Source organism: Trachymyrmex septentrionalis, unplaced genomic scaffold (assembly GCF_001594115.1).
Source record: "Trachymyrmex septentrionalis isolate Tsep2-gDNA-1 unplaced genomic scaffold, Tsep1.0 scaffold16, whole genome shotgun sequence".
Classification (NCBI taxonomy): Eukaryota; Metazoa; Arthropoda; class Insecta; order Hymenoptera; family Formicidae; genus Trachymyrmex; species Trachymyrmex septentrionalis.
Window position 1 is genome coordinate 4,881,907 of NW_017304758.1, and position 11,097 is coordinate 4,893,003.

An 11,097-nucleotide genomic window follows, 5' to 3' on the forward strand; every position below is an offset into this window, starting at 1 on the left:
TGATTGTGCATCAGGAATTTCTTTTTGCTAGTCAGATGATATAAATGTAGATTTTTTATTGTAACATTTTAAAGTAATTATATGAAGATCATTGTAAAAGATCGATACGATAAAAATTTTCAGTGTTTTGAGGCATGGCGGAAGCGGTAAAGTTATACAAAGAATGAGAACTACTTCAAAAATTATATAGTGCAAATTTAAATTAGGTAAATATTCAAATTATATAGGCTTATTCCCGGTTTCTTTTTAATTGACCTATGTATATGTATGCATATTTATTTACAAACACATTTAGAAGTATTAATTATTATAAATATCGGTATAACTTCTATAACTGCATAACATAGTTAAAGCAATGTCTCTTGCAAGAAAAAAATATCTATTGAGAATATAAATATTTCTTGGCAAGAATATGTACAATAACATTTTTCTGTAAACTCAAGTAATATATAATTGAATATAATCACAATATAAAATCTGAACGTATGGTAAGCATTTGACAAATACTCTCGCATATATACATTGAAAAAAATTCACATTTAGCTTTTCATTTAGAGTGCAGCCATAAATACATAACCCTAATAGAATCCTGTCTTGTAACGTATATCTCATGTAAAGTAGCCACGGTAGCTGCGCATATCTTAGCGCTGAGACACTATTAATGCCTCCACATTAATAAAATAATTATATAAAAGATTCTGAGATTCTAAAAAAATTAAATGCAATTTTTGTTATTAATAAAAATATTTATTAAATTAATCATGTCAGTATGACATAAAAAACTGTAAAAATTTTAAAAAACATAGTATATTGCTTTAACAATATATTTTAATATGACGTAAGAAATAATTATTGATTAGTTATTCATATACAATATCTAGATAAAATAAATTTTTATAATAAAAAGAATATTTACCAATTGATCGGCAAGGAGCAGAACTGTTTTCAAAGAAAAACGTCTCGAACAAAAATTAAATAAATCTTCCAGTGATGGTCCAAGTAACTCCATCACCATAACGTTATAGTCACCTTCCGAACCACACCACTTTATAGTTGGTATTCCAACTAAAATATTGAAAAAAGAGATTATACTATAATAATGATACAATGTTCTAATAATCCAAAAAAAGTAAAATCTAAAAAGATTGTAATTATAGTTTAATCTAATTTGTATCAGAGAATATCACACTTCCTTCCCTTCACTTTCTCCAAAAAGATTATGCAACTGTATTACTAGTGAAATAATTACAGTACAAGTGTTATTTAACTAATGCAATAAAAAATTCATAATTAATGTTATTAAATCTTAATAATTATACATTTCAAATTACGATAGATTTCTTTATAATCTTTATAATATTTTTCTTTAAAAAGTTATTACCAATTTTTTTACTAATAAACCAATTGACAAACAATTCTTAGAACAATTAAATATTTGTTTACTTAATTGAAATCTCTGTATCATGCTAAATTTGTCTTTTTTAACTGCTAATGTCAGGAAAAGACACACAAGCAAGTAGATATCAGAGATACACAGCTATGCGTCGTGTTGGGTAGAAAGAAAAGATATTGGATCAGCTGTCAAATAAATGAGAACGTGAATACAATTCCTCGTATAGAATAAACATTCAATTGATAATACAGAAATATTGACTTACCGCCTCCTTGCATCATCTTGTAAAACTTGGACTCTATGTGCAACTGCGGATGTCGTGTTTTTATGCATTCTAACTTGATAGCGACTTCCTCACCCGTGGAAATATTGGTACCTATGAATAAAGAAAAAGTTCTAGAAGGCTCATTTATGCATGCATATACATTTACATGGATAGGGATATATAAAGAAGACAAAGAAAGGTGCGCGGAGAAATGAAAGATAGAAATAACGGAGTAAAAAGAGAAAGAAAGGAAAGTGGAAATAAAACGTTATGAATTAGCGATTTAACGCTTTCTTGCGCGAAATATACAAAATCTATTGTATATCATCATACACAGACGAGGAGGATGGGAGGGATGAAGAGGGGAGAAGGAGACAGTATCGGCATAGAGTGATTCGACGACGAGGACGAGTGATTCGCGAGTCGCGACCCGCGCGGACACGCGGTTGACGAGCGGCAGAGAGGGGTGGGAGGAACTTTCAACTTACCTAGGTAAATGTCGCCAAAGGAGCCGCTCCCGATTTTCCGTCCTAGCCGGTACTTATTACCAACACGTAGCTCCATCGTACACAAGCCCGTGCGGCGCACCCCGATGGAAGTATCACGGTCGCGGTTGCAATCACGGCGGCGGCGGCGAGGTGACTAATATATACACATACACCAACAATCCAGCGTAGAGGCAACGCGGTACAGCAGCAGCTGACCCGACCTGAGCGTGAAGTGATACGATATTCGATGCTCGATATCGGAACAACAACGGGCGGCGTGTGCTCGACTCTGATTGGCTCGCTCGCTCGCGTTACTGGCTCGACGACAACAATACCTCCATGATCGTCGCACAGAAACTCGGACTGATTGATCTTGAACCTACGGGCATTTCTTCGTGGCTAGTCGCGATGAACAGAATAGCGCACCTCGTTGCGATGGCGGTCGCGCTGATGGCGGCGGCGCTGCGCTCGCGTTTGTCTGTCGCCACTCGCTTTCTCGCTGTTGTGTTGACGGCGCTGCGCCGCTGCTGCCAGGGTGCCAGGTAGATCGCAGATCTGGCAGATAGGCAGGAATCACGACCAAGACGACGGCATCAAAGAGTTTATCCCGCGAGAGTAGGGAGAGGAAGGACGGCCGATGATCAGTCGTGGCGAAATTCGATAAACGTACCGCGCGTAGACACCTCGTTTATAGTGTAGCTGCAATAGCGGGACGGGAGGAAAGATCGAATCGTGTAGTAAATGTCGATTCGATTGTTGGAGCGCGAGTAATGACCAATGGGAACGCACGTCGCGATCGCGGTAGAGCATCTGCCCGCAGCCCGAGGCGTCCAAGCGGACCGGTGAAGAAGCACGATCAAAGATGCACCAACCGCGACTGCGCCCTCACCGCCCTCACGATGTTTCGTGAACACACGTTCTTCTCATAAAGACGACCACTGACGAAAAGATTAAAGGAAGGAAAGAAAGGGAAATGATTGTTTGCTCGAAGACAGCGCCCTCATATATACTCATGAACAAAATTTGGGTGCATTCAGAACGACAACCGCTCATTAAGCCCGGATCCTCATACACAGTGTTTTAACACAGAGCGCTGATTGATGAAAAGCTGGCGATCAATTGTGTATCTTGAAACGAGGTGAAAATTACAAAAGTCAACGAATTTACTAGGTGTTGACCAATGAAATTATCAGTATGCTAAATTCGTTCACTTTTATAATTTTCAATTCATTTCAAGATACAGAATCGATCCCCTGATTGTAGGGGTAAAATTTACCTCCATCGCCCATTTTTCGCCAGCGTTCGGTTTCCACCAAAAGTTTCAACCGGATTAAAATGTAAGAATCAACCAACTACAGTCGAGTATTCCCCTTACGAACGACAGGAGAATGCTCGACTGATTGGTTCTTACATTCTGATCCGGGTATCAATCATAAAACTTTATCCCTAAGATGGAAAGTGAAAAATTAAAAATTTCTCCATTAATTTCAATGGTAAAAATTTTCACTTTTTACTTTTCATCTTAGGGATAAAGTTTTATGATTGATACTCCGGTTTTAACCCTCGAGATTACTCCGGATTACTACAATACAGTTCTAAGCCTTAAATCATCAGAAATAAACGAATCATAGTCGATTATTCTCCTCGAATTCAACTATAATTGGTCAATTTCTTACGACTTAAGACTTAAAACATTTATTGTACAATAGATCCCGACTTACAGTCAAATGCGAGGAGAATAATTAATTATGATTCGTCCATTTCTTATGGCTTAAAACTTAAAAACCTATTATAGATCCGAGCTTAGGGTCTACAATATCCTAAAGTAGAAGAGTTAATTGAAGAATGCTAAAATCCGTATCAGACTAGAGAATTGAAATTGAGATTGGATTGGAATTTAATTAATTAAAAAAATAAAATCAATATCAATTGTGAACTAATTTGCTTTGATTGATCAAATTTTAACGTAGTCCCAATTCTAGTCTGACGGACTTTACATTATTAATTGTTTTTCAAGAATAAATTAATTTTATTCGATTTTATATACTTCCTCAATCATTTTATTATAAAATATGTAGAAATTTTAAAATTTTTCTGATAATAAAACAGTGAGGAAAGTAAAATTTAGTAAGATCTTGGAAAAAATTTGGTAAAAACTTTGGAACAGTCAAAACAGTTGATGTTGACGTTTTTCAATTACTTCCAGGCTCTCGGAGTCACAAAAAATTATTTAGGATTGATGGTCTAGTATCTCATCGGTGTATACACGACCTTCCGCAGTCCGCTGGTCCCGGATCCGCTCTATCTAATCTTTTTTGGTTTGTGGTTCCATGCAATTTTGTGTATTGGATTTGGAAGGATCAATTGCATATTGTAACAGCTGTAATTTAAACGTTGCGATCGCAATTGCAATCATCCGCGGTTTGTAATTCGGTTGTACTTACTTGAAAGTATACATGGGAGTACGCAAGTGATCTTTTGTCGTTGTTAAATTTTATATCACACAAACATGTCGCGACATCGAGACGTTCGTTCTATGAATTACTCTGATGGTAAGTAACTACACATGCATTGTGAATCGCTTTATCTTGCCAAGATTTTTTTTATCTTTACGAAGGAATTTAAACTTTAATCTTTCAAGAGAACACATTTCGATTATGTATTAACAATCCACCTTTTTTTATTATCATCATATTGTTTATAAAAATACTTATGGAGTATAGCAACCTTTAATCATGCTTTTACCTTTAATTAAATGTTTCTGTTTATTGATGCGTTGTAAAAATAAAAATACATTAATTTTTTTTATGTAGAGTACGATGGCTATGATGATGTTTATGGACATTCAATAGAGGACGACTATTGCGTATCACCTAGTGGTATATGTTTTACAGATTTTTCTATGATTTCCAATGAAGTCATCCATTAATCATTTATTAATTGTAAATATATGTTATATACACAGTGGAGCAATTTTTATATGATCGAAGCAAACAACAAAATATTGCTTCATTCATCACAGAACCTGATATAGTGGAAGACAATGAAGATATTGATGAGCCTTTTCCATCGTCCAATGAAGAAAAATTCAATCTTTCTGAATTGGAAAAGGCAAAATTAATATCTTGTTTGGAAACAATTAGAAACGTTATAGGTGACACGGTATCTGATTCTAAATTGAAAGAGAAAATTATTCTGTCAAATTTTGATGCAAATATAGTACTTGATGCTATTTTAAAGGAGTCTTCACCAAAAAAAGTCACTGGTATGTTTATTTTGTCATAATGGATATTAAAACTGAAATATTAGAATATAATAATATTGAAATAAAAAAATTTTGAAATACATTTACAGATTCTATGGAGAATAAGAAACAATTGGAGCGACATCCAGGTATACATTGCACATGAGATCTTATTTTATATGTCTCTAATATTACATTGAAGCATAGTGTTAAATTTGGAACTACTAATGACCTTGTTTTTTTTCTTTTTTTTTTCATGTTCTCTATATTGGACTTCATCGGTAAGGTAAGGTGTTTCAGTTGATAAATCTAATACATTCATGCTCACAATACCTAGATTTTCTTTTAAAAAAGAACATATTTCTAAAGATGCTACTTGGAATATATGTCAATCGAATAATATAGATAGTTCAAAAGATGTAAATAATTCCTTCAAAACTTTCTCATCATTAGCTGGAATTGTTTCCCATCACACAGAATCTATAAATTCAAATATAACAAAAATGTCTTCACAAAATAACACAAATGCACAATCTTTCAGTTCTCTAGCTGCTTTAACTGCAGATTATTTACAAAAATCTAATGCAACTAATAATGTAGACTCTCAAGATAAGTGTAAATCACCAATCTCACAATTTACCATTCCAAAACTATCAATAAAGAAAAATGATAGTGAAGAAACGAGAAACGTACATTTACCAAAATTTCACAACAATGAGAATAATAAAAGACAGCTAGTATCTACAAATATTTTGAACAAAGATGAAATCGATTCACTTCAGAATGATTTTTCAAATATGGACATCTTTTCAAACAGAAATACCGTGATAGATAAATTAGAAAAACAATTTGTAAATCCAATAAATACTGTAAATGAAAATTGCACTCCATTATCTGACGATTGGGTAGATCTGAGTGCTGCTTTAAAGGAAGCAGAATTTCTATCTGATAACGCTTTTTGCGGTGTCAATTTGACTACTTCGACAAAATTGTACGATATGCATAATTTAGAGATATCCCTTGAAGATGACGATAGGACAACACCAAATGTGTTACCTGTTACTTTAAATTTATGTGCTTTGAGATTTACTGAATTTCCATATACAAAAAAGAACGTCTCGGTATTTGGAAAAACTTTATGTAAAAAATGGAAGAGAAAAAGACCAGTTCTTAAAACCATTGTACATTATAACACAGTTAAATCTTTCGACTTTTCTACTCCATATCAAAATTCAAATCGATCTTAAAAGATATATCTAAAAAATAGATAAGTAAAACTGGTTACTAAATGTGTAACATGTGTATTTAGGGTGTCAAAACATTTTTTTGAAAAATATAAAAAAGATTTATAATAGGAATAATATTTTAATTGTATATTTCTATCTCTTTAGCATCATTTGACTATCTTTTATTATTTTATATTTATAATAGAGAGATTTGAGAAAGATATCAATATGTTTTTAAATGCACGCATGCACTCACACACACACACACACACACACACACACACACACACACACACACACACACACACACACAATTGTTACAAAACAATAATATACACAATTAGTATTATATTTGTATTATACTACAGTAATTGTACGTATATAGTATAACTTTACATTTATATATAATTTTTGCAATTTTATATTAACAATACATGTGCAGATGATTATATTTTATCTTTCTTCTGATGCAACTTAGCATAGCTTCATCTTAGCATAGCTGAGAATTAATTTTATGATAGGTAGCAAATTATCATCAAAACCTACGTTGCAAGTCACAACACCATCTACTGTAAAGGTCGTACCGACCGGGACAAAACCTATTGTGAAAGGTTTTGATCTAAGCGGTGTAGAAAATACAGATTTGTTGAGCCCACGTTGTGGAAGTCCGTCTTCCAATCGGAACAGTCCTGAGGTCAAACGCAAGGAAGATATCGTACAAAAGGAGAAAAGAATAGTCTCATCAAAAATGAATAGTCCAAGATGTCAATCACCTATATCGGGTCATGTAACATCGGAATTAGATATTAAAGTAAAATCTAATGCATCTAATGAAGAAAAAGTGGATGTTGAAGCGATATACAACAGTAAGAGAGGCGGCAGTAAGGAACAGCTTCACTTGGTAGTCGTGGGACACGTTGATGCTGGAAAAAGCACATTACTTGGACGATTACTCTGCGATTTGGGTCAAGTACCACAGAGACTTATCCATAAATATCAACAAGAGAGCAAAAAAATAGGAAAACAATCATTTGCCTATGCTTGGGTACTCGACGAAACTGGCGAAGAAAGGTGATTATGTAACTTGTTATTGGGGATCCTTGGCGGAAAAAATTTGTTATTTTGTTCGAAAAATATAAAAAATAACAAATTCTAGCAAACAAAATTAGTATTGCCGAAATTTGACGGAAAATATCTCATTTTATCTGTAACTATCCGAATTTGTACATTTTGGCAATTTTCGGAAAAATTTAGGACGAATTCAGACACGTTATGACTAAATTTCGGATATATTCGAATAAATTTTTCCACAAGGAATGCACTGGATATCCGAAAAGTATCTGGTATTCGGTATTATCCGATACTTTTTAACTTAGACCAGATAGTCTGATATCATTAGTATCTGGAAGTGTATATCCAATTGAAATTTTATATCATTAAATTGTTCATATTTTATTATATAATTTATTATTATGTTATAAATATTCTATAAATAAGGATGCATACTCGTAATATCTTATATATTCAAACTAGCTATAATATCTTATATATTCAAACTTTGAAATTGCCTATAAGAACTAATTGGATGGATTTGTGTATAAAATTTTTTATTTAAGTGCTACAACAATAATATATTGTACGTTTCATACAAACTTTATACAACCATATGTGGACAACACAATTCGTTATAGAATAATGCGACTCTATTTGCTTGACGATTACACTTTGTAATGTACTTGGATTAAACATATGATATTAAAAAAGATCTAAACGGCGAGCGAAACGTATATTATAGTTGTAACACTCAAATAAAAATTTTTTTCATTTGAGTGTTACACAAATCCATTCAGTGTCAGCTCTTATAGGCAATTTCAAAATTTGATTTAATTCGCTAGAGCTTGGTTATTAATTCATCTTATTACTGCAAAATTACTTACAATTTTTTCCTTCACAGTTATCATCTCCATTGATACAGTCCATTTTGCTCTCTTTTTCTTTTTCACTCAGCCTTTTTTTTCTTTTTTTTTTTTTAGGAGATATTGTCCCGGAATCGAATTGGATATTCGGAAAATATCGAATATCCGACTCGAAAAATTGCCTTCCCGAATATCCAATGTCACATTTTTTCCTGATATCCGATATCCGGTAATTTTACGATCCGGTACATCCCTACTTATTACATTAAAAAGTCAGTGCAGAAGAATGTATCAATTATAATACATCTTTAACAGAGAGCGGGGAATAACAATGGATATAGGCCACTCGAAGTTTGAAACGGACACAAAATCTATCACTCTGCTAGATGCACCTGGCCACAAGGATTTTATTCCGAATATGATAACCGGCGTTACGCAAGCAGATGTAGCTTTGTTAGTAGTCGATGCAACCAGAGGCGAGTTTGAAACTGGATTCGATAGTGGAGGACAGACACGCGAACACGCCCTATTACTACGCTCTTTAGGTCATTTTTTTTCTCTAAGTTTTGTAAAAAATTTTAATTATTAAAAAAGACTATATTTAGCATCAATTTTCTGTATTTACAATTCTGAATTTTTATTAAAAATTTAGGAGTATCACAACTAGCAGTAGTTGTTAACAAGCTGGATACCGTAAATTGGTCTAAAGATAGATTCAATGAGATAGTGGACAAAATAAGTGTGTTCCTAAAACAAGCTGGCTTCAAAGATACCGTTACTTTCGTACCTTGCAGCGGTTTATCTGGAGAGAATATTGTAACAAAACCAAAGGAACAACTCTCTAATTGGTAATATCTCAATGTTTTGCATACATGCTTTTATCTATTTCTTATGAAATAATTTCACAGGTATACCGGACCTACTCTAGTTAACGTTATCGATAATTTTAAGTGCCCAGAGCGGCCTATAAATAAACCATTTCGTTTTTCGGTGAACGATATATTTAAGGGTACTGGATCTGGATTTTGTGTGTCTGGTCATGTTGAAACGGGTATGGTATCCTTGAGTGATAAGGTTTTAGTACTACCTCAAAACGAGGTTGCAGTTGTTAAAGGTAAACTAAAGTTTCTATTAGGCTTTAAGCAATAATGGACGATCATAAAGATTATGTTATATGCTTAAAGATTACTTTATCTTAGGTCTTCAGTCGGATGAAGCTTCAATAGCAAATGCTTTTGCTGGTGATCACGTTGCGCTGACATTAGCGGGAATCGAGCAGCAAAATGTGGGTATCGGCGATATCATCTGTAACCCACAGAATCCAGTACCCGTAACGACCTGTTTTCAAGCGCACGTTGTTATATTCGCGATAGCAAAACCAATCATAAAAGGGCTTCCAGTAGTGATGCACCAACAATCTTTGGTACAACCGGCGGTTATCATAAAATTAATAGCGCAACTTCATCGAAGTACTGGTGAGGTGATCAAGAAGAAGCCGCGTTGCTTACCTAAGAATTCCAGTGCGATCATCGAGGTCGCAACGCAGACACCAGTTTGCATGGAGTTGTATAAGGATATTAAACAGTTAGGTAGAGTTATGTTACGATTAGAAGGTACCACTATCGCAGCTGGTTTAATTACAAAGATTTTATAAATCTGATTAATATAAATGAAATCTCGAATATTCAATTTATATACACAATAGAAAAATTTTATTTAAATCTAATGTGATGTGCGTGCGTGTGTGTATGGTGTATGTGTGCGTGCGTTTGTGCGCGCGCGCGTGTAGCTATCGGTGTATATTTATACATCACACAAAATGATATATGCAAACTTTATAGGTTGTTGTTATGTATAATAGTATAGAGAACTTTACTCAATAATACTTTACTAATTAAGATTTTTTTATATATCCCATAGTATATTTATTATTGTTCATGAGCCATAATACATAGATGACTGAAGCTGCGTTTCTGATACTCACTATTAGTGCTAAAAATCTGCAGCATACGTTACGTGCATTGTAGATTTTTAGTGTATATTTCAACATAGCATAACTAAGTCACGCTATTTAATTGCAAATGATAGACATAGTCGCAGATATGCATGATTTAATAACTACTGAATAGCAATGCTATTAATAGCATTTCATTCATGGAATTCATATTGTAAGTAAATTTAGTAAATAAATAGTGCTAGAAATTTATGTACATGCACTACTCAATGATGTTATTCAGTATAGCTACTGAATATTATGCACATTGATGGTATATCTTATCATCCACGTCATCCACCAATATAAAATTAATCTTATATTGGTAAAACTGGATTTTAGTAATGTGTAAGTTTTTCGTGTATCATGGCTCTATATCTTGAACAACTGTAAAATTAATTTGGTATATGTAATAAAGATGTATGGTTACATTATTTTTATTAATATAATTTATATTAATTACTTTGTACATTATTATTTGTTGATTAAAAATTTGTGTGGTATTACATATCATTAAAAAAATAATACCTTGTGACAAAGCTTTACTAAGGTTTATTCATTATATATATATA

General features: G+C 33.3%; 2 protein-coding genes across 6 annotated transcripts in view; one reads left to right on the forward strand and one right to left on the reverse strand.

The window, feature by feature from the left end:
• The window catches only part of LOC108746152 (casein kinase I-like), a 19,915-nt gene extending 16,830 nt beyond the window's left edge, over positions 1-3,085 (reverse strand). For all 5 annotated transcript variants that reach the window (XR_001939149.1, XM_018482734.1, XM_018482735.1 and 2 more), the window contains exons 1-3: positions 2,147-3,085; positions 1,659-1,769; positions 917-1,065 (exon numbers count right to left, since the gene is read on the reverse strand). Coding sequence is in view for 4 of the 5 variants with exons in the window: in XM_018482734.1 (XP_018338236.1) it covers positions 917-1,065; positions 1,659-1,769; positions 2,147-2,222 (336 nt within the window). In the remaining variant the exon portion in view is untranslated. The remainder of the gene's footprint in view (positions 1-916; positions 1,066-1,658; positions 1,770-2,146) is intronic.
• Positions 3,086-4,443: 1,358 nt separating this feature from the next.
• Positions 4,444-10,211, forward strand: LOC108746115 (HBS1-like protein). Its single transcript, XM_018482673.1, has 9 exons — positions 4,444-4,698; positions 4,960-5,025; positions 5,112-5,411; positions 5,501-5,539; positions 7,138-7,687; positions 8,848-9,077; positions 9,185-9,380; positions 9,441-9,646; positions 9,732-10,211. The coding sequence occupies exons 1-9, from the start codon at positions 4,656-4,658 to the stop codon at positions 10,184-10,186; spliced, it is 2,085 nt and encodes a 694-aa protein (XP_018338175.1). The 5' UTR covers positions 4,444-4,655; the 3' UTR covers positions 10,187-10,211.
• The last annotated feature ends 886 nt before the right edge of the window (positions 10,212-11,097 follow it).

Bases quoted from the DNA above. Each gene is read 5' to 3' on its own strand.
- LOC108746115 (XM_018482673.1), top strand. From the start codon at position 4,656: ATGTCGCGACATCGAGACGTTCGTTCTATGAATTACTCTGATG. The intron at 5,026-5,111 runs GTATATGTTTTA...TTATATACACAG, and splicing joins CTATTGCGTATCACCTAGTG to TGGAGCAATTTTTATATGAT. The intron at 7,688-8,847 runs GTGATTATGTAA...CATCTTTAACAG, and splicing joins GACGAAACTGGCGAAGAAAG to AGAGCGGGGAATAACAATGG.